Below are 24,179 nucleotides of genomic sequence, written 5' to 3' on the forward strand. Positions count from 1 at the left end.
TTGCTGATGATGCTCCTTGCCTGATCACGTCTTCACACAGTGCATCTACATTACCTCACTCTCTGGAAGAAATAATAAAAGCTCAAAATTTGGATGATACCATCTCTCACCTGCAGTCTAACATGAACCCTCGAACAGTCAAAGACCAACCCATCACCTTTGAAGACCTCCAAGGGGTGTGGTATCGCAGAGTTCCTATGAAAAATCAAGGAGTGAAATATCAACTGGTAGTACCACAATCCTTAACATCTGATTTCATGCATTACTATCATGATAATCCACTTGGAGGTCATCTTGGACGGTTGAAAACTCTGCTGAAGATCCTAGGCGTGGCATGGTGGCCGTCCGTCCGGAAGGACGTCTGCCAATACATTAAAACCTGTAAGATATGCCAGAAATATAAGCCCAGCAATTCCAAACCATCGGGATTGATGCAGAGCACATTGATCACAGAACCTGGACACACGTTAGGGGTGGACCTTATGGGACCCTTCCCCAACAGTAAAAAACAGAACACGTACCTCCTTGTCATTGTGGATTATTTCACAAAGTGGGTAGAAATGTTCCCACTCAGAGACAGTAAGACCCAGAAAATAGTGAAGATTCTGCGGGAGGAGATATTCACTCGTTGGGGGGTACCCAAATACCTGGTGTCCGATAGGGGCCCCCAATTCACTTCCAGCCTTCTGGGTGATCTGTGCAAAACATGGGGATGTGTTCAGAAACTCACCACGAGTTATCATCCACAGGCAAACCTAACAGAGAGGATCAACCGAACCGTAAAAACTATGATTGCTGCCTATGTGGGACAACAACATCAGTCCTGGGACCAGTGGCTACCTGAATTCGCTATGCCATTAACACCGCCCAGCAAGAAACCACAGGAAAGTCTCCTACAGAGCTCATGCTGGGTAGGCAAATTCTAGGACCACTGGAACGTCTTATCCACCAACCACCTTCACCAGATCAAGCTGCTTATTCCCTGGTAGAACGACAAAACATCATGATGGAGGAAGTGAGGAACAGAATGAGGATGTGCCAAGCCAAACAAGCTAGGTATTATAATAACCGTAGGAAAAATGCGCAGTTTCAAACGGGTGACCTAGTTTGGATTAAAACTCATCCTCTCTCTAGTTCCTCAAACAAATTCTCTGCCAAGCTAAGCCCAAGTGGGAGGGTCCAGCTGAAATAAAAAGTAAAACAGGGCCAATAAATTACACTGTGTGCTGGGGCAACCCACAAAGAACAGATATATTAAATGTGGTAAACCTGAAGCGCTATTATGGACGCTCTCCTCCGATGCCGCTGGCTGGGGGGATTATGTAGCGCAGCCACATAAGGGATGAATATTTATATCGCTGTTAATTACCCTAATTATGCTTGTAAGACAGCTGTTATGTTCTAACTATTCTTCCTGTGTTTATTGCCAAGATAAGTGTTTGAGATCCCGTTTTACTCACGCTGAGAGTTCTGTCGCGTAGCTCCAAGGAATTCCCAGTGACGTCACTCCAAATCAGCTGGGTGACTTTTTCTTCCCTTTAAATGGAGCCGGGAAACCAGCGTTCAGGACGACACGTTGATGCTCAAGCGATCGACCGCGCGAAAAACCTCCGCCAAGGCTGTTACAGACTGTGCACAGAAAGACACTGTGGGATTATCTTTTTTGTTGATTTTTCACCTTTGGATTTCGTCACAGAACAGCACTGCTTCACATCGAGCTCACGGACTTAACACAACCTCCGGTGAGGCCGATTCAACGCACACACACACACACACACAAATAAACAGGACATTGTACGGGACTCATAGTCATTTCATCTACTTTTCATTTATTATTTATTTTTTGCTTTCTTGTTTGTCTTTTGTACATTTATATATATATGTCTGGATTCACTTTGATGGTTTTTTTTTATTGTAAATACACCTTGGGTTTAAATTGAATTGTTGTCTTCCTAGCCTTCTTTTTTTTATATAAACTTCATCACCTTACAAACTTAGGGTCAAGACCGTATTAATTTTGTGTATCATCTCCTATAAATCTAGGCTGAGCGTTACAAGCAGCCTAATTGTGAATTGGAGGATAAATGAGGTGTATGCCTGGCTAAATAGAGCAGTCTTTAGTCTAGACTTAAACTGAGAGAGTGTGTCTGCATCTCGAACAGTGTTTGGGAGACTATTCCATAGTTTAGGAGCCAAATATGAAAAGGATCTTCCTCCTTTTGTGAAGTTTAATATTCTAGGAACTATTAACAGGCCAGAATTTTGTCATCGTAATGAACGTGATGGAATATAGCTCACACAGAGTCCTCAGTTTAGTTTTGTATATGAACTTTCAGGTCTTCAGAACTCAATTAACTCATATGATGAGTGTGATATCCCATAAACTCACTTTAAACTCTTGGGAAAACAAAACAAATCAATATAACGTGAAAGAAAAAAATAAAATGTTAATGTTTTAGTTCAATATGTACAATATATTGGATTACAATTAGTAAATTGTTCACAATCAGATCACTCAAGGTTCAAAACTCTTTTTTTTTTTTTAAGGAATTTTATTCAAAATAACCTGATGTCTTTTAAGTATGTAACCTCTGTTCCCCGAGGGAGGGAAGGACACGTTGTGTCAGAGAAGCGACACTAGGGGTCTCTCTTGAGCGCCGATATCCACCTCTGATCTATGAAAAAAGGCCAATGGGAGTTGGCAGTCAGTATTTGCATGTCCCGCCCCCGGACATATGGGTATTTAAGCGCCGCAAATACGGGAGTTCATTCAGGATTTTTCTGAGGAGCCGGAAATGCTCCGGCCACAACAGTGGCTCGGTTCAGCGACATGGCGGAGGAAAGACACAACGTGTCCTTCCCTCCCTCTGGGAACGGAGGTTACATACGTAACCAAACGTTCCCCTTCTGTCGCTCTCTCTACGTTGTGTCGGAGAAGTGACACTAGGGGACCCATTCCAATCTTGCAATGCGCTAAACCGTGTACGTGAACCGCCGATACAGAGGCGGGCAGGGATTTCATCCAGTGCCGCGCATCGTCTGTACCTGGCTGCACGTACCCTTCCCCAATGCCCCATAAGAACATCGGAATCCTTCTAGTTACCCTGGGAGGGGAACAAGGTGATGTTTGCCAACATGGGAACGGGCCAGCCTGGCTGGGCCTCTTTTCTCTCTATGTTTCTTGCATAGAGCAATCACGCCGGGGCCTTTACACGCATATAGGGAAGGGGGTCTTACCCAGACCCTGCGGAGACCACACCTGCCATTTTTCTTGGGGAGGAAAAGTGGTAGACACGTCACACGGCCGTCTTAGGACTCGTGTGGAAAGTATGGTGCGGTGGTAGATCCAGCCTCGAAAGTGGGGAGTTGCTACAGCACGGCGACCGGGGAAGCTGTAACTGCCCAAGGGAGACACGGGGGTCCGCTCGTAAGGGGAAAGAACCGTGGAATTACACACAGGGGGAGTCCGAGCAGGAGGCCTTACCTGTGGAGGACCTATACCAGTACAGGGTAGCCATCAGGGTACCCGCAGTGGCTTGGGTCGGCGAGTTCCTCCGCTGAACCATGGACCCGGAGGGCTGGGGAGGAATCGACCAGGGTCCCGACTTGGAGTGGGGTGCCCTGGGAAGAAGGCGCACTACTTTACCTTGACGTCAGGAAAAGGGCGCTGGGCGCAAGCGATCCATCCGGCCGGTCGGTCTACGTGTTACCGAGTTCTACGGGCTCAGACCTGAGAAAACACGAGACGCAACCGACTCAACGAGGAGGTTGTAAAACCTCGCGAAGGTGTTGGGTGTTGCCCGACCCGCGGCTCTACAGATGTCTGCTAGGGAGGTGCCCTTGGCCAGTGCCCACGGCCAGTGCCCACGAGGACGCAACACCCCTTGTTGACTGAGCTCGGATCCGCAAGGGTAGGGGCACGGCCTGGGTGTGATAAGCCAGTGTGATGGCGTCGACAACCCAGTGGGCGAGCCTCTGTTTGGAGACGGCATTCCCTTTCTGCCGTCCCCCAAAGCAGACAAAGAGCTGCTCAGAGCGTCTGGTGCTCTGTGTGCGGTCCAGGTAAATGCGCAGGGCGCGCACTGGACATAGCAACGAAAGGGCTGGGTCTGCCTCCTCCCGGGGCAGTGCTTGCAGGTTCACTACCTGATCTCAGAAGGGTGTGGTAGGAACCTTGGGTACATAGCCCGGTCGTGGTCTTAGGATCACAGACGTATCTGCCGGACCGAACTCCAGGCAAGTGTCGCTGACAGAGAACGCTTGCAGGTCCCCGACCCTCTTGATAGAGGCGAGCGCGATCAACAGGGCCGTCTTGAGCGAGAGGGCCCTGAGTCCAATTGATTCAAGCGGCTCGAAGGGAGGTCTCTGGAGTCCTGCCAAGACTACCGAGAGATCCCAGGAGGGAACTAGGCCTGGCCGGGAGGGATTCAACCTCCGGGCGCCTCTCAGGAACCTGAGGATCAGGTCGTGCTTACCCAAAGACTTGCCGTCTACAGGATCGTGGTGGGCGGCAATGGCGGCAACATACACCTTGAGGGTGGACGGGGACAGCCTCCTGTCCAGCCTCTCCTGTAGGAACAGGAGCACTGACTTGATCGCGCATCTCTGTGGGTCTTCGGTTCGGGAAGAACACCAATCTGTGAACGAGCGCCACTTTAGGGCGTAAAGGTGCCTGGTAGAGGGGGCTCTGGCTTGGTTGATTGTATTCACAACGGTCGCCGGTAAGCCGGCTAGCTGTTCCGCATCCCGTCCAGGGACCAGACCTGGAGGTTCCAGAGGTCTGGGTGCGGGTGCCAGAGCATGCCCCGTCCCTGAGAGAGGAGGTCCTTTCTCAGGGGAATTTGCCAGGGAGGAGCTGTCGCGAGAAGTCTGAGTTCCGAGAACCAAGTCCGAGTGGGCCAGTAGGGGGCCACTAATGTGACTTGCTCCTCGTCCTCCCTGACCTTGCACAGCACCGGTGCAAGAAGGCTCACTGGGGGGAAATGCGTACTTGCGCAGCCCGAGGGCCAGCTGTGTGCCAGCGCGTCTGTCCCAAGGGGAGCCTCTGGAAAAGTTTTAGAGGGACCACTGTGCCTGGCTTGAAGGAAGCGAGGCAGTCCAGCACCGACTGAGCACGCTCGCTCGTGAGACGTGCTGTCATTGAGACTGAGTCTAACTCCAACCCGAGAAAAGAGATGCTCTGAACCGGAGTTAGCTTGCTCTTTTCCCAGTTGACCTGAAGCCCCAAGCGGCTGAGGTGCCGGAGCACCTGGTCTCTGTGTGTGCATAGTAACTCTCGAGAGTGTGCTAGGATGAGCCAGTCGTCGAGGTAGTTGAGAATGCGGATGCCGGCTACTCGTAGCGGGGCAAGGGCCGCCTCTGAGACCTTCGTGAAGACGCGAGGGGACAGAGACAGGCCGACGTGGAGGACTTTGTACTGAAACGCCTGGCCATCGAACGCGAACCGTAAGAAGGGTCGGTGTCGCGGCAGAATTGAGACGTGGAAGTACGCGTCCTTCAGGTCTACCGCTGCGAACCAATCTAGATGCTGAACACCAGCCAGAATATTTCTCTGCGTGAGCATTTTGAACGGGAGTTTTAACAAGGCCCGATTGAAAACTCGCAGGTCCAGGATTGGTCGTAAGCCGCCGCCTTTCTTGGGTAGAATGAAGTAAGGGCTGCAGAAACCCTTCCTCATTTCAGTTGGAGGGACGGGCTCTACCACGCCCTTGGCTAAGAGGGTCGCGATTTCCGTGCGCAGGGAACTGGCATGCTCGCCGTGTACTGCGGAAAAGCGGATGCCCCTGAAGGGGGGCGGGAGCCGGGCAAACTGAATTGCGTAACCGAGTCGAATGGTCCGGTGCAGCCAGCGTGACGCGTTGGGAAGCGAAAACCATGCTTCCCAGCTCTGCGCTAGGGGCACCAAAGGGACGAGTATTTTGGACGTACCCGGCGGGGCCTCGCAGCGGGTCCCCGTGGGAAGAAGGAGCAATGTGGGGTGCAGCTGGGGTGGCTTGCTCTCTGTTGAAAGCAAGCCGCGACCGCAACGTGGTCATGGTCATGTTCTCGCAGTGAGAACATGAGCCATCCACAAACGCCGCCTCGGTGTGATCGCGGCCCAAACACACGAGACAGCGCCTGTGGCCGTCTGAAGCGGAGAGCACTCTACCGCATCCAGGAACAACACAGGGGCGGAAGGGCATCTTGAAAAAGACGCGTCCTGAAAAGGACGTTCAACGCCGCTGTGTTTTGCTCTTTTAGAGAAATTACTCTTTTAATAGGAATTTGCTCTTTTAAATACACAATGTGTGTGTGTGTGTGTGTGTGTGTGTGTGTGTGTGTCTGCGCTGTCGAAGCGCTCAGGGGCAACAATGCACGCCGTGCAATGTGAAGGAGAAAGCCGCTGTTGTGCGCCGTCAAGATCCAACAGCATGCAGATCGTCAGAGGAAACAGGAACGTTAGTGGTGTGTAACTCGCAGCAAACTGCAGACAGACCATTGGCTCCGAAGAAATTTTCTGAATGAACTCCCGTATTTGCGCCGCTTAAATACCCGTATGTCCGGGGGCGGGACATGCAAATACCGGCTGCCAACTCTCATTGGCCTTTTTTCATAGATCAGAGGTGGATATCGGCGCTCGAGAGACCCCTAGTGTTGCTTCTCCGACACAACGTGGAGAGAGCGACAGAAGGGGAACTGATGTTATTTATTTTAACACAAATGATGTTGCTCCATCAATATTCAATGGAATCTTGGGACACTTTGTGACCAGAAAAAAAGCTAATTTTCCTTAAGGTGTGCCTTTAGCCCAATTGTACCCTATTTATATGAGGTTCCCAGAGAAGATGCACACAGGATTTTTCTCCGTTTTCCAAATGTTTAAAAAACAAATGTTAGTCATGCAGAATTTCTAGCTATATCATTTTCAGTGAGACAATCTTTATGATTTCTTTCAATTTATAATTATGTAAAACAAAAGAAATGATGTAAATATGGCCTACATATTTGTTTTTATATGTTTATGTAGGGAGGATGTTATAAGGCTTTCACCCTCTAGGGGGAGCTGTAACCAAATTGTGTTACTGAGCCTTTCATTAGAGTGTTGAGATTTGTGTTCCCTCTGGGAAGGTAAAAAGTGTGCTCTTTATCTGAGTGTTAATCTAATTCATTTCTTTATCAATATTACCCATCCATGTTCTGCAGTACAATTATTCACATGTTAAAATGTTTGTAGAAAGGTAGATGTTGTTATTTGTGGCAGATGGGTGTTCAAATTTATTTTTTTGTACTTTGAGTAATTCCATGTGGCTGATTGCATTTCAGTATATCTAATCCTGTTTCTGAGAACAATGACATCTGTCTTTATTTTTGTATGTCAGACTATTTATCTTTGTTTGTTTTACTTTTATGTGTTTTAATAGTTTTGTGAACCATATTTAATTGTAACAATTTATTTAAATTGTTTTATGGGGGGAAAAGATTTTGTGCCCAGGGGCCTCTGCTTTCTAAATCTGTGCCTGCTGGTGTCCCCTCTCCTTTCTCGCTCACACCCTAACACAACGCAGAAACTAAACTACTGAAGAAGAGGGGGCCTATGGGGCAGACATCACCGAACAAGGGTTACATTTATATATACATTTCGATTTAAGTGCAGGGTTGTAACGATTCACTCATTTCATGATTCGTTTTGGCAGAGCCTATTTAGTAGAGACAGGCCACTCTATTAAAATGAATGGGAGAAACTGGAACGCCCTACCAAGAACCTCTAGCCCCCAATGGTCAACAGATGTAGAAAGGAAGTCCCGCCTTACAGGTAAAAGAACCAACCACCTTTTAGATACAGACATTGCCTGTCAATCAACTGTAGAACACGCATGTGCATTAGCTATACAAGATGGGAAAATGTAGCTTTTAAGAGTTATCTGAGTTAAAGCAGCACAATTTATGATTACAGTGTTGTCAGATTTTATTGCCGATTTTAAATATGTCATTTAAACGTAAGCTTGGCAAATTGTTTTTGAGATTTCGGTCTTTCCCCATTCAGGTAGATAGGAGCTGCACTGTCATGACTGGAAATAACCTCCCGAGAGCGTGCCAGAGATGACCGACGATGGACTGACATGCATGAAAGATTTGGTTTGTTCACGATATTGAACTTAATGTTCGGTTCTCGATTCTTAAAACTAAGCCTGAATCAAGAAAATATATATTTTGAAAGCTTTTTTTTTTTTACTTAGACATATGCAAAACAGTTCCTTTCCTTTACAATGTAGCTAAAAGGACTGTTCTTAAAAGTGCTAAATGATCCATTAGAGATGTACTGGGACTTAAAATGTCCCCAGAAAAGTGCAACGGTGACACCAAATGGAAACATTAGCTTATAATTCTGCTTTGATTAAATATGGAATTATGTAAGACCCAAATGTTGCTTACATTTAAAATATTTTAAATTAAACTAGTATTTTTCTGAAATAATATTGTTACTGATTACATCTAATTATTATTTGTTTTAATTGTAGTGCACGCTTATCCAGTCAAATCATAATAATTTACCAATGAAATCAAATTGGACAGGACATTTGACATTAGAATTCAATTCCTCCATAGCATTATTATGCGTAATATAGAGCATTATACTACATTTACATTTATGCATTTGGCAGACGCTTTTATCCAAAGCGACTCACAGTGCACTTATTACAGGGACAATCCCCCCGGAGCAACCTGGAGTTAAGTGTCTTAATCAAGGACACAATGGTGGTGACTGTGGGGATCGAACCAGCAACCTTCTGATTAACAGTTATGTGCTTTGGTCCACTACGCCACCACCACTCAGTACTACATAGTAGAAACTCTGTAAAATGTCATTTTCTCTCACGCAGTCAGAGCAGATCAATCTTGCACGTCAAACCGACGTTTGATTCCTCGCGCTGAAAAGGTGCATCTCTTTCTTGCTGCTGGTTTCAAACACCTGAGGCTCCTTGTATACAATGAAGAGATTTTTATTTGTATGTATTGCATAGAACAGATGCTAAAATAATACTAATAATAATAATAATAATAATAATAATAAAAACATCCTATCTCCACGGTGCACATTGTCGCATTTTAGAACTGGGATGTGCCACAATTAACTGTTACAACCATATTATTTATACAAGAGTATTAAATAAAACCCCTAAATGCAACTACAAACTACAAAATGACAAAACAGTGTTTGCTTGATACACTTTTATTTCCCACAAAAATCAGTGTGCCTTCTGTGGCAATCTTTGCTTAACATTAATCCAACCAAATTTAACCATGTGTGTCATAATTTTATTGCTCTGCACATTTGAAATACATTTTGCATAATAAATGTGTTTTCAGTAATAATTATAATATATTATAATCCATATAACTCCATAATCATTGTTGATACAGAATCAAGTTGTACTGGTATTGACAACCCTACTCAAGAATATGTTTCGGAAGGTTTTGTGTATATATACTGTATATTTGAATGGTTTATTCCAATTTCTGAAGTAAATTGTTCAATGTGTATTATATTTAACATACAAAGTTACTTAGGGCAGCACAACCAATATTGACAGCAGGATATTATGTCACTATATAGGGTTTCTTTATATTAAATTACATAAATTACAAATACCATTATGCAATATTTTAAAATTAAAACACACCAGCAACTTCATTTAGAAATCTGCCTGTTCAAAACAAAAGAGATGTAATTAGCCTTCTGTCAGAAAACTAGCTTACTATTTGTAGGAGCCAAATTAAATTATTGTTCAAACCACTAGATGGCAGTGTGCACTAGTGGTGTGGGTGTGGTCACCAGTTAATTTAACTTGTTATTTAAACTTCCCATGGGTTGTATCAGGACACAGGTGGCGGGAACATATGGTTCTTCCCATAGAGCAACATAGAGTAGCATAGAGCAACGTGTGACACAATGTAAGATATATATATATATATATATATATATATATATATATATATATATATATATATATATATTCATTCATTCATTCATTAAAAAGACAGCAAAGGAGTTGAAATGAATATAGATGCGTGGACATTGTTTATTACGAACTATGCGTAAAGAACATCTTAACCATCTGGCCCTGGCTTATAAGAAAAAAGCCACTACACTATTTATTTAGGGACTAATTTGGAGCTGAACACAAGCCTCAAATTGTTGTCCGGAACTTGACAGTTGTGTTCTTCATCTTTTGTTTGTAGACCTCATCAAACTGTTGATTTTGTGCCACAGTGAATTGATTTTTCCAGTCTCCGACTTTACCTATAGAAACACAAACAAAAAAGACAAAACATGTAAGGTGAAAAGACAAAATGCTTGTTAAACATTTAACTTTGGACCTGTGAATTACGGATGACCACCAGAGGCAATGGTAAATATTTGTAAATTGTCACCACGCCAGCCAGATAGGTCCAGAAAACATACCTGTAACCATCTGTAAGGTAGGACCCACACTTTTATTAACAAAATACAATCAAGAAGGGGGGAAAAAAACTCACGAGGGAGAAAACAAACAGAAACAAAACACTCAAAAACAAGCAGCAAACATACCAAAAGCATTATAGAGAGAAATGAACACAAACCAAAAATAATCTGGCAGAGACATGAGGGAATGAGAAATGATGTGTCGTTGGTGCCACTAAGGAGATTGTGAGGTCGACTGTGGCTGGTGGGGAAGGGACTGATTCAGCATAGTTGGGGAGATGGTGAGGATGTCGGCGGCTGCTGGCAGAGACGTGAAGGTAGAAGCAGAATATAAAGGGAGGAAAATTCATGAGGAACAGGTGACAACAATTAACATGACAAGAACTCAACAAGAACTAAACAAAACGTTTTGGTAAGAAGAAACAAGCGGGAGTTGTGAGAACACATGCAAATCACAAACAAAGACATGTGCTCAAACACACTACAGACAAAAATAACCAAAACCAACAGATGATAGTACACAGGATTGTCACAATGCCAACAAAGTCACATGGTGATGTATGCTGACCCCTTGTGCATTCCAAGTGACTATGAACTCTGGTGGTCATCCGGAATTCATAAAACCACAGTTACATGTGTAACTAGCATTCTGTTTATTTGCTACCCTCCTGCCACCCACCTGGAAAAATAATTGAACTACAGAATAACTGCGTGAGGGGCAGCAACATTGACCTTATAAAACTGAATGAATGTGTACTGAGAAGCACAATTGGCAACAGCGCAGATGTATGTCAAAGAGACTCCTCTGAGGACAGCCCACGAAGATGAGACCGTCCTAGTGGAATGACAGGACAGACCTTTAGGCAATGTTTATCTGGCCTCCTTGTTGGCCAGAGTAATTACCTCAATGATCTAGTGTGATAATCTCTGTTTTGACACATGGGAATCTTTTTTTACACCAGTATTACAGACAAATAGCTGGTCTGACTGTCTGAGATGTGCGGTAGCCTTCACGTAATGATTAAAGACATGTATTGATCACAAGAGGTGAGTCCTCGATTCATAAAGCCATAAAGAAGGCTGAAAGGCAGCTAGGTCAATGGACTGATTTATGAACTAAGGAAGGAGGATTGGAAAAAATGGATTGGGCTGATGGAAACCCCAGAGTCCCCCTGATCAACCAATGCAAGCAATATTTGCGAACAGATGTGCAGTGCATGCAACTCGCTACTTCATTTTGCAGAAGCAATAGCGGGCAGAAAAGCAGTCTTCATGGATGTCCATTTAAGATTAACACTCTACAGGTGCTCAAATGGAGATGAGCACATGAATGTAAGCATGAGTGGCAAATCCCACACAGGAAAATGGGGATTCTGGGCTGGTCTTAAACATCTCGCACCCTTCAGAAAGCTGCAGACAAAGCTATGAGAGACAAGACAAGAGCCACCAACCCTGATGTGATGGCAGAAATGGCAGTAACATACTTTCAGTGAAGTGGCCTGCCAGGACAGAAAAGAAATATCTTAGGGCCATATAAACTGCAACTAGCTCAAGCAGATTAATATGGTCTGTGAACTGAACTGGTGTGCAGCAAATGCCCCTCATTCCATGTCACCCCCCACCCAATAAGGGAAGTGTCAGTCGTGGTTACATCCCAAAAAGAGGGAATAACACCAAGGGGCACCTCAGCCATCAGGAGCTCCAACCATCCACCACCTCAATGCTTGAATGCAATGGTTAGAAATGACGATCAGCCAATGCTGTTGTCTGCCGCAAATTAATGAGTGAATTCTCCTCTAAAATGGCCTTTTTCTTAAATGTGAGGAGGTTGCTGGCTGCCGTAAATGTGCAACGTTTCTGAGTCTGTGGGGGGTTTGCTAATTCTGGCTGCACAAGTTTCACCATTCAGGTAGGGTCCAACTTGACACAATGGAGCCATCTCTCCGATATAGGCAAAAGACTGCATTTCAATCACTAGTCTTTGAAAACTTCTCAATCGCAAACAGGACGGGAATATGACGATATTGCCAAAATTATATAAAAGGGCAAGAAATAACAACCAAGTTCCTCCGGTTAGAACCGAAAGGTAATTCAAGCAAAAAAGTCTTGCAGAAAAATATTTATTGAAAATACAGTACCAGTATTCCAACAACTAGCTGCCGAATTGCACTGCAGGGCACAGTGTGTAACCTATTTATGAAAAACGTCTTGGGTTACTTAACTGTAACCCCTGTTTCCTGATAAATGCGGAACGAGATTCTGCACTGATTTAGAGCTTTGAGAACATCTTTAGGAGTGACCAGCTGTGAATATGTGTGCAACACATCAATGAAATTGACAAAAATGTATAGCCTCTGCCGGTGACATCATCAGGATGTGCCGGTAAAGGGGCTATAAATAGATGCACCACAGGTGCATCATCAGGTATTTTGTCTGAAGAGCAATCCTGGGGCATCCTCAGTGCGGCAATGAAGCACAGCATCTCGTTCCGCTTTTATCAGGGAACAGGGGTTACAGTTAAGTAAACCAAGACGTTCCCTATCAAAAAGCTACACTTTGATGCTGTGCTGATTTAGCGGTTTGGGAACGAGAATACCTACGCCACTGCACTGTGGATGTCTGGACCCATTACGGTTGTGTTGTTATGCTCATAAGAGCGTGAGAAGTCTCAGACATGAGCTTGTGATGTAGACTCAAGAACATAAGAGCCCGGAGTAGCATGAACATCCAAACTATAGAATCTTATGAATTTATGCGGAGAGGACCAGCCCGACGCATTACAGACATGTTGCAGAGGGACACCTCTGGCCAAAGCTTTAGAGGAGGCTACCCCTCTGGTAGAGTGAGCCCTGATACCTACTGGTGAAGCTTGACCGCGCAAATGGTAGGCAAGAGCAATAGCATCCCTCACCCAATGTGGCATAGTTTGCTTGGTGGCGGCCGCCCCTTTGTTACGACCCCCATGAAAAATAAATATTTGCCCTGACTTACGCCACTGGCTAGTGCGGTGCACATAAGTCTGAAGGGTGCAGACTGGACACAGTCTGTGAAGTCTTTCCTGCTCCGGCGTTATAAACGGTGGGAAGCAGAAGGCTTCGAGAGTGACCGGATGTACAGGTGAGAAAGGAACCTTAGGCAGGTAGTCAGGGTGAGGGTTCAATATTGCTTTAGCCATTCCTGGAGCAAAATCTAAGCAAGATGGCAAGATGGACAGAGCCTGCAAGTAATTGCCATAAGAAAAACCATCTTGAGAATCAGAAGTTTATCAGACGCTGACTCTAGAGGTTTCAAAGGGGGTCTGAACCAGACCCTCAATGACTATTGCTAAGTCCCATGAAGAGATCCTGGTCCTAGCAGGAGGTCTCAAATGCATGGCTCCGCGAGCGAGCATGGGATGTTTCCCGAAAGGCATCCCGTCAATCAAGGCGTGGCAAGCTGATAGAGCGGCACATAAACTCTGAGAGTGGCAGGGTATGTGCCTGCTGATAATCTTTCCTGCAGAAAATCCAGAACTGAAGCAATCTGGCAGTTAACTGGATCTGCATTATGTGCACTGCACCATCTTTCAAAGACACCCCATTTATTGGCATAACTTCTAGTAGAGGGAGCCCTAGCACTTAGAATGGTCTCGATAACTTCAGGTGAAAGCCCAGTGTCCCTCAGTTGGTACCCTTCAGGAGCCAAACATGAAGGTTCCACAGCTCAGGCTGGGGATTAAATATTGTCCCCTGCGCCTGAGACAGAAGGTCCCTCCTGTCTGGAATCGCCCAAGGCGAGCCGTCGAGGAGAGACATTATCTCCGAGAACCATACCCTGTTCGGCCAACGCAGCGCTATCAGTAAGAGGCAGGACCCTTGCTGGCGAACTCTGGCCAACACTCCCGGGAGCAGAAAAACCAGAGGAAACGCATACAGGCGCATTCTGGGCCATGTGTGTGCCATCTCGTCCAGACCCAGGGGGGCTGGGTGACTCAGAGAGAATTAGAGGGGACATTGCGCTGTCTGTTGGGAGGCGAAGAGGTCCACTTCTGCTCTTTAAAATCTCAACCAGATTTGTTCCACTACCTCGGGGTGGAGTTTCCAGTCCCCCGTCGGTATTTTCTGTCTGGACAGTAAATCTGCTCCCACATTCAGGCATCCAGGTATATAAACTGGTGGTTTATGTAAGAGACTACTGCTGTGTTGTCCACCCGCACCAAGACATGACAGCCTCTCAAATACTGGAGGTCAGAGCCAGAAATACTGCCATCAACTCGAGGCAGTTGATGTGCCAATCAAGCTGATGACCCTCCCATTCCCCTTGAGCTGGATGACCACTTAAGACCGCTCCCCAGCCCGTCAGGAAGGCGTCTGTTGTTAGAAACTTGCGACAGCAAGACACACCTAGAGTGGGACCCAAAGTGAAGAATCGGGGTCTGAACCACATAGAAAGGGTACGAAGTGTGTGGCGCGTAACCCTTATCTGCCTCAGGGGACTGGCCCTTGGATGAAATCCCCTGGCATTGAGCCATAACTGAAACGGTCTTATGTGCAGAAGGCCCAAAGTGATCACTGAGGACACAGATGCCATGAGACCTAGTATTCGTAGATAATGACATCATGATCGAATTCCATACAACCCCCAGATAGGTGGGAGAGAGAACGCTCTTTTTGACATTGAGTCTCAGACCAAGAGAAACCAGATGAGCTAAGATGATATCCCTGTGCTGAAATGCCAGTTCTTGTGACTGTGCTAGTATCAGCCAGTCGTCTACATAATTCAGAATGTGGATGCCCCGGAGTCGCAAAGGAGCCAGTGCTGCATCCATGCACTTCGTGAATGTGCGGGCTGACACGACCATCTTGACGGTTAGCATCTTGAACTTGAATGCCCTGACTAAGCCTCGAATTGAATTCTGCATCCATTTTCTACTGTTCTTAGAACCCACATAGAAACACCTGGCAGTAGCTTCCACGCTGCCAGGTTCTCTGAGATGGGAATCAATTTTGAAACTTCCTGTTGAGGGGATGTCGAGTATTTTGTGTCCTGGACTACGGCAGGAAGCAACGGAACACCCAACATTTTGCTGGAAACCGCTAACTCCCAAAACACCAGAGGCGGCTGAGTGCAAAATCATCAGAGTTTTCTCTTCTTTGAGATGACGTCCCTGATGTCTTGCTTTGGGGGCTGCTGAGGGCGACAAACTGGCCCCCAGTCTCTACGAGGGGGAGCACGATTCGCCATGCTTTGTTTTTGAGTCTCCCTTCCAGAAGGACCGGGGCGGGGCTGGGTGGCCGACGGCCCCTCCCCCTGAGTGTGTTGAGGAAGGAATTGCCTGAAGGCCGCCTCATGACTCTTCACCTCCTGGAATCTGGTGATAACGTCTAGGTTACGTATGTAACCTCCGTTCCCTGATGGAGGGAACGAGACGTTGTGTCAGAGAAGCGACACTAGGGGTCTCTCTTGAGTGCCGATATTCACCTCTGGACTATGAAAAAAGGCCAATGAGAGTTGGCAACCAGTATTTGCATGTCCCGCCCCCGGACATACGGGTATTTAAGCAGCGCAAATACAGGAGTTCATTCAGGATTTTTCTGAGGAGCCGGAAATGGTCCGGCCACAACAGTGGCTCGGCTCAGCGACGTGGCAGGGGAGACACAACGTCTCGTTCCCTCCATCAGGGAACGGAGGTTACATACGTAACCTAGACGTTCCCCTTCTGTCGCTCTCTCCACGTTGTGTCAGAGAAGCGACACTAGGGGTCCACTTATAAAAGCGTCATGCGCTGAGCCGTGTACGTGAACTGCTGATACAGGAGCGAGCAGGTATTCTTACGTGCAGGACGACCAACTGTATCAGGCTGCACGTACCCTTCCCCAATGCCCCATTTAAGCCATCATGATTCTTTATCGTTACCCCGGAGGGGGGAACAAGGTGCTGGCCGCCAACCTGGGAACGGGCCAAGCCTGGCCGGGCCTCTTTTCTCTCTATGTGTCTCGCATAGAGCAACTTAGGCCGGGGCCCTTACACGCATTGAGTGAAGGGGGTCTTAGCCCTTATTCAGGGCGGAGAAGACCCTGCGGAGGCCACGCCTACCAGAGAGGGGAGGCAAGTTTAAGTGGCAAAACCATAGACTAAAACCCTAAAAGACTTGGGGCCTATGTGGAAAATTCGGTGCGGTGGTGGATCCAGCCTATAGAGGGGGGCACATACAGCACAGCAACCGAGGCAGCCGTGACTGCCTAAGGGAAGCACGGGAGTCCGCTCGCAGAGGGGACAGAACCGTGGCGTTACACACAGGGGGAGTCCGAAGGAGGCCTTACCTGTGGAGCACCTATACAGTGCAGGGTAGCTTACGGTATCCACAGTGGCTTGGGTTGGCGAGTTCCTCCGCTGAACTGCGACCCACGAGGTCTAGGGAGGAATCAACCAGTGTCCCAAACCTGAGATCTCCTGGGAATGAAGGCGCACTGTTTCCCCTGGTTAGGGGGAAGGGCGCTAGGTGCAAGCGATTCACCCGGTCAGATCGTGGGCGTGCCACCGAGTTCTACGGGCTCAGTACCTGAGAGAACACGGGACAATACTGACTCAACTCGGAGATTGTAGAATCTCGCGAAAGTGTTAGGTGTTGCCCAGTCCGCTGCTCTACAAATGTCTGCTAGGGCAGTGCCCCTAGCCAGTGCCCATGAGGGCCTTAACACTCCTGGTGGAGTGGGCTTGGACCCGCAAAGGGGGCACGGCCTGGGTGTGATAAGCCAGGGAAATGGCGTCGACAACCCAGTGGGCGAGTCTCTGCTTGGAGACAGCATTCCCTTTCTGCTGTCCCCCAAAGCAGACGAAGAGCTGCTCAGAGCGTCTAATGCTCTGTGTGCGGTCCAGGTAGATACGTAAGGCACGTACTGGACACAGCAGTGAAAGGGCTGGATCTGCCTACTCCCTGGGCAGCGCTTGCAGGTTCACCACCTGATCCCTGAAGGGTGTGGTAGGAACCTTGGGCACGTAGCCCGGTCGCGGTCTTAGGATCACGAAAGTGTCTGCCGGACCGAACTCCAGGCAAGCGTCGCTAACAGAGAACGCATGCAGGTCCCCGACCCTCTTGATGGAAGCGAGCGCGATCAGCAGGGCAGTCTTGAGAGAGAGGGCCCTGAGTCCAGCTGAATCAAGCGGCTCGAAGGGGGGGTCTCTGGAGTCCCGTAAGGATGACCGAGAGATCCCAGGAGGGGAACAGGTTAGGCCGGGAGGGAGTTATCCTCCGGGCACCTTTTAGGAACCTGGCGATTAAGTCGGTGCTTACCAAGAGACTTGCCGTCTACCGTGTCGGTGGTGGGCCGCGATAGCGGCGACATACACCTTGAGGATGGAGGGGACAACCTCCTCTCCAGCCTCTCCTGAAGAAACACGAGCACTGAACTAACTGCGCACTTCTGTGGGTCTTCGGCTCGGGAAGAACACCAGTCCATGAACAGGCGCCACTTTAGAGCGTAAAGATGCCTGGTAGAGGGGCTCTGGCTTGATTGATTGTATCTATGGCGGTCGCTGGTAGGCCGGCTAGATCTTCCGCATCCCATCCAAGGGCCAGGCGTGGAGGTTCCAGAGGTCTGGGTGCGGTGCGGTGCCAGAGCGTGCCCGTCCCTGAGAAAGAAGGTCCTTTCTCAGGGAATTCGCCAGGGAGGGGCTGTCGTGAGGAGCGTGAGGTCCGAAAACCAAGTCCGGGTAGGCCAGTAAGGGGCTACCAGAATGACTTGCTCCTCGTCCTCCCTGACCTTGCATAGCACCTGTGCAAGAAGGCTCACTGGGGAAATGCGTGCTTGTGCAGCCCGCGCAGGCCAGCTGTGTGCCAATGCGTCTGCCCGAGGGAGCCTCTGTCGGGCATACCAGAGCGGGCAGTGGGAGGTTTCTTGGGAGGCAAACAGGTCTACCTGAGCCTTGCCGAACCGGTCCCAAATCAGCTGGACCGACTGGGGGTGGAGGGCAAGCTTTGTCTTGACAGCGCGTCCGCTATCACATTGAGGTTGCTGGGGATGTGAGTGGCGCACAGTGACTCCAGTCGCTGCTGACTCCAAAGGAGGAGACGACGGGCGAGCTGTGACATGTGGAGGGAGCGTACTCCGCCTTGGCGGTTTATGTAGGCTACGACCGTGGTGCTGTCTGTCCTGACTAGGACGTGTTTGTTCCGAATTAACGGGAGCGTGAGGTCCGAAAACCAAGTCCGGGTAGGCCAGTAAGGGGCTACCAGAATGACTTGCTCCTCGTCCTCCCTGACCTTGCATAGCACCTGTGCAAGAAGGCTCACTGGGGGAAATGCGTACTTGCGCAGCCCCGCAGGCCAGCTGTGTGCCAACGCGTCTGCCCTGAGGGGAGCCTCTGTCCGGGCATACCAGAGCGGGCAGTGGGAGGTTTCTTGGGAGGCAAACAGGTCTACCTGAGCCTTGCCGAACCGGTCCCAAATCAGCTGGACCGACTGGGGGTGGAGGGCAAGCTTTGTCTTGACAGCGCGTCCGCTATCACATTGAGGTTGCCGGGGATGTGAGTGGCGCGCAGTGACTCCAGTCGCTGCTGACTCCAAAGGAGGAGACGACGGGCGAGCTGTGACATGTGGAGGGAGCGTACTCCGCCTTGGCGGTTTATGTAGGCTACGACCGTGGTGCTGTCTGTCCTGACTAGGACGTGTTTGTTCCGAATTAACGGGAGAAACTTCTGCAGGGCCAGAAAAACAGCCAGCAGCTCTAGGCAGTTGATGTGCCAGCGCAGCGGGCCTCGGTTCCACCGGCCTGCGGCTGCGCGCCCATTGCACACGGCGCCCCAACCCAATTTGGAGGCGTCGGTTGTGACCAGAACGTGTCGGGACACCTGCTGCAAGGGTACTCCTGCCCGTAGAAAGCAGAGGTCTGTCCAGGGTTTGAAGGTTTGGTGGCAGGCAGAGGTAACTTTTATGTTGTGCGTGCCGCGGCGCCATGCTCGTCTCGGGACTCGAGTCCTGAGCCAGTGCTGAAGTGGTCTCATGTGCATCAACCCCAGTGGCGCGGCTGCCGCGGAGGATGCCATATGCCCCAGGAGCTGTTGGAAACGTTTTAGCGGGACCACCGTGCCTGGCTTGAAGGAAGCTAGGCATTTTAGCACTGACTGAGCACGCTCGTTGGAGAGACGCGCTGTCATTGAGACTGAGTCTAACTCCAGACCGAGAAAAGAGATGCTCTGGACCGGGGAGAGCTTGCTCTTTTCCCAGTTGACCTGAAGCCCCAAACGGCTGAGGTAGCTGAGCACCTGGTCTCTGTGTGCGCATAGTAACTCTCGGGAGTGGGCCAGTATGAGCCAGTCGTCGAGGTAATTGAGTATGCGTATGCCGGCTTCTCGGAGCGGGGCAAGAGCTGCCTCTGCGACTTTCGTGAAGACGCGAGGGGACAGAGACAGGCCGAAGGGGGAGGACTTTGTACTGATACGCCTGGCCGTCGAACGCGAACCGTAGGAAGGGTCGATGTCGAGGGCAAATTGAGACGTGGAAGTACGCGTCCTTCAGGTCTACCGCTGCGAACCAATCTAGATGCCGGATGCCAGATAGAATTTGTTTCTGGGTGAGCATTTTGAACGGGAGTTTGGACAAGGTCCGATTGAAAACTCGTAGGTCCAAGATCGGTCGTAAGCCGCCGCCTTTCGTACAACGAAGTAAGGGCTGTAGAAACCCTTCTTCGTTTCGATTGGAAGGACAAGCTCTATCGCGTCCTTTAATAGAAGGGAGGCAATTTCTTCGCGCAGGGAATGGGCATGTTGGCCGTGTACTGCGGAAAAATGTACGCCCACAAAGGGGGGCGGAGACCTGGCAAACTGAATTGCGTAACCGAGTCGAATGGTCCGGTGCAGCCAGCGTGACGGGTTGGGCAGTGAAAGCCACGCCTCTAAACTCCGTGCTAGGGGCACCAAGGGGACGAGTTTTTTGGACGTACCCGGCGGGGCTTCGCAGCGGTGCGGAACAGGTAACGCGGCGTCGGGAGGCAACATGGCGTCGGGAGGCAACGTGGCGTCACGAGGCTCTGGTGCTGAGAATAAACTCAAAGCACTTACCTTGCAGAGGGCAGAGGGCGGGTTCGTGACTGAGGAGGAGGTCTGATGCTGGCGTCCTCTGGACTCGTCTGAACCGGCCAGCCGGGAAACAGTCGTGGGACTGAAGGCGGGGACACCGCGTCCATGGAGCCGGGACTGTTGAGGCCTGAAAGCAGAGTGCCGTGAGAACGGCATTTGCGGGCCATGTGCCCCAGAGACAAAGGAAATAGAATTTGGGTACCGCAGCCCTTGTTAGGGGGTGCGGCAAATGAAAAAACAAAGGATTCTTCTCCCGGCCCTCCACCGGGGGACGGAGCGGTCTTACCACCTCCGGAGCTAACATCTTGGACTCTGGGTGCGTTGTCTCAGGAGCGCCTGGGAGCCTTCCGGGTCCTCGAGGCGATCCGTGAGACAGGGGGCGTGCGCTTCCCGCGGTTTGCTCGACGCTGGGGCTGAGAGCTGGGCCCAGGTTGAGGTGGAGCAGACGGGGCATGGGCCGTGGCGGCAGGCTTGCGGCGAGGCATGATGTGAGAGATGGCCTCCGTCTGCTTCTTTACCGTGGAGAACTGCTGGGCAAAGTCCTCGACGGTGTCGCCGAAGAGGCCGAACTGGGAGACAGGGGCATTGAGGAAGCGAGTCTTGTCAGCTTCACGCATCTCGACCATGTTCAGCCACAGTTGACGTTCCTGCCCGAGCGCTTGCTCTGTGACCTTCGTCGCTCTCAGGGCGAGGTCGGTCGCTAAGCTTAATTCCTGCAGCTTGTCGGGATCAGAGTCACCCCCGTGCATGTTGCGTAGTGCCTTGGCTTGGTGGACCTGCAGGAGAGCCATGGCATGCAGGGCGGAAGCGGCGCGTCCGGTGGCGCTGTAGGCCTTCGCTGTCAGCGAGGAGGTTGCTCTACAGGTCCGGGAAGGGAGTACGGGGTGGCCTCGCCAGGTGGTAGGGGTTCCGGGGCATAGATGGATCGCAACCGCCCTATCCACCTGGGGAATCGCCTCGTACCCGTGATGCTGGGAGCCTGTGGCCATGTGACGAGTGGAGAGGGGTGCTCTCCACGAAGACGTCAGCTCGTCATGCACTTCCGGGAAGAACGGAACCGGGGGGGGGGGCGAGGCTGTGAGCGGCGCCCAGACCCCAGGAACCAGTCGTCCAGTCGTGATGGTTGTGGGGAGGATGGAGGGTTCCAATCCAAGCCCACGCTGTTGGCTGCCCGGGAAAGCATGTCGGTCATCTGTGCGTCGGCCTCAGCCTGGGCGTGCAGGCCCGAAAGCGGCAGCCCAGGGCAGTCCTCAGCATCAGATACCATGCCCTCCGATGCCGCGGCGACCTCATCTGCTTCCATCGCAAGAGGATCGGCAGACTGGCTGTGATGCGAGTCGCCGCTGCCTTGAGCACGGACGGGTGTCAGCGAGCGTGCTGGGGTGCGGGTGGTCCGAGGGGGCGTACCCGGCGGAGCTGCACCCGCTGCCATCCCCAAATCGCCTCCATCGCCAGCCGCATCGTCCTCAATCCTGTGGGAAGAAGGAGCGATACGGGGGGCGGCTGGAGTGACTTGCTTACGGTTGTAAGCAAGCCGCGACCGCAACGTTGTCATGGTCATGTTCTCGCAGTGAGAACATGAACCATCCACAAACGCAGCCTCGGTGTGATCGCTACCCAGACACACGAGACAACGCCTGTGGCCGTCGGAAGTGGAGAGCACTCTACCGCATCCAGAAACAACACAGGGGCGGAATGGCATCTTTATAAAGACGCGTCCTTAAAAGGACGTTCAACGGCGCTGTGTTTTGCTCTTTTAGAGGAAATTACTCTTTTAAATAAAATCACTCTTTTATGAAAAAAACTCATGAGAGTTCTTTAATCTGCAGGGGCAGGAAGTGCACAGCCGTGCAACAGGAGAAAGCCGCTGTTGTGCGCCGTAGAATCCAACAGCATGCAGCAGAGGGATAGCAGGAACTCGGTGTGTATACGCAGCAGTTGCAGACACGACCATCGGCTCCGAAGAAATTTTCTGAATTAACTTCCGTATTCGCGCCTCTTAAATACCCGTATGTCCGGGGGCGGGACATGCAAATACTGGTTGCCAACTCTCATTGGCCTTTTTTCATAGTCCAGAGGTGAATATCGGCGCTCAAGAGAGACCCCTAGTGTCGCTTCTCTGACACAACGTGGAGAGAGCGACAGAAGGGGAACTGTATTCATAGCATCACCAAATAAGCCAGAATGTGAAACCGGGGCATCGAGGAGGAAAACTTTGCCCTTATCTCTGATGCCCGACAGGCTGAGCCATAAGTGTCTCTCAGTGCTGACTAAAGCAGCCATAGACCGGCCAATGGCGCGAGTCGTCTGTTTGGTCGTGTGGAGAGACATATCTGTGGCTCAAGAGATTCAAGGTCTCCCTCATGAACCGAAGAGGCACCGGAGCATGCTTAAGGATCACGGACCCGTCTCTCGCTCCTCGACCAGATCCATACGAGAGCCCCACGATTGTAGAATGGGCACTGACTCTCGGAAGTAAGCAAGACGAGTGCGAAGCATTTCGACTGAGAACAGATCGCAATGCTCGTGATGTGTGTGTCCTTCTCAGCCATAGAACCTAAACATGGGAACACACACCACTTGCCTTGTTTATCAGTCATTCTTTTTTTTTTAAGAAAAGGGTTTCTGCGCACTGCCTAACAATTTCTAACTCCTAACAGAGGAAAGTACAAAGTTCTGACAGTCAAGAAGCACAACACACACAGATTGGTCTGAAGACAAAAGATCTGAGGATGCACCTGTGGCGCATCTATTTATAGCCCATTTACCGGCGCATCCTGATGATGTCACCAGTGGAGGCTATAAGTTTTAGTCAATTTCATTGACGTGTTTCACACATATTCACAGGTGGTCAATCCTAAAGACGTTCCCAAAGCTCTAAATCAGCGCAGCATCAAAAGTTTAGCTTTTTGATAGGGAAAACCATGTTAATACCATACAGAGAGATAATTCAGGGAGGCACAGTGTGTTAATGATGTTCCAAGAAAATATACCCAAGTAAAATACAAAACTCAACAAAATAATGAAAAACTATTAAGTTGACATAGCAATCCAAATTTTAAAAATGGTAGAAGAGCTCACTCTCACAGCATGTGAGGATGATAACTTGTTGCTCTAGTAAGCTGCACGTGACATCTGGCTGTTGCAGTGATAATCCACTAGTAAATAACACTGCCTCTGGTGGTCAATAGGAATGAAACAACTGCCTGTAACAATAGTACAACATTAGATAAGTGGCTCATTAACCTTTACGCATGAAGGGTGAGATCTTGAAGTCCATGACTGATATTGTAGAATAGTTGGTCATCTGGTTTTGTTTCATAGCATTAAACTGAACTCCTTTTGTTATTTTCTCTCTCTCCTCAACTGAGTTTGACAAACCCAAGAAGGAGCACAAGCGTTCCACTTCACGTCCAGTGTCCTGAAGAAGACATGCAAAAAAACACACTTAGACATATTTAACTGAGCTTGAACAAAACATTTTACTTTGTAAACTGAACTTACTTCAACCATATCCTCATAGAACATGTACAGCAAGTTAGAATATGTCTGTTTTTTTCCCCACCATCCACTGACATGGTCGTACCAAGGACCAAACACATCTGTAGGGAAAATTGCTGATGTTAAAACTATTGATCAATGTGACCTTTCTTGATTGGTCATGTAGGGGTTGCACATA

At 49.2% G+C, this 24,179-nt stretch overlaps 1 protein-coding gene across 1 annotated transcript in view; it reads right to left on the bottom strand.

Moving 5' to 3' along the window:
* Positions 1 to 10,169: 10,169 nt before the first annotated feature.
* LOC127630975 (cytosolic sulfotransferase 3) overlaps positions 10,170 to 24,179 on the bottom strand; it is a 28,700-nt gene continuing 14,690 nt past the window's right edge. Inside the window, exons 6-8 of the mRNA XM_052108902.1 lie at positions 24,005 to 24,102; positions 23,747 to 23,921; positions 10,170 to 10,282 (exon numbers count right to left, since the gene is read on the bottom strand). Coding sequence (XP_051964862.1) covers positions 10,170 to 10,282; positions 23,747 to 23,921; positions 24,005 to 24,102 — 386 coding nt within the window. The remainder of the gene's footprint in view (positions 10,283 to 23,746; positions 23,922 to 24,004; positions 24,103 to 24,179) is intronic.

Source organism: Xyrauchen texanus, chromosome 37, assembly GCF_025860055.1.
Source record: "Xyrauchen texanus isolate HMW12.3.18 chromosome 37, RBS_HiC_50CHRs, whole genome shotgun sequence".
Lineage (NCBI taxonomy): Eukaryota > Metazoa > Chordata > Actinopteri > Cypriniformes > Catostomidae > Xyrauchen > Xyrauchen texanus.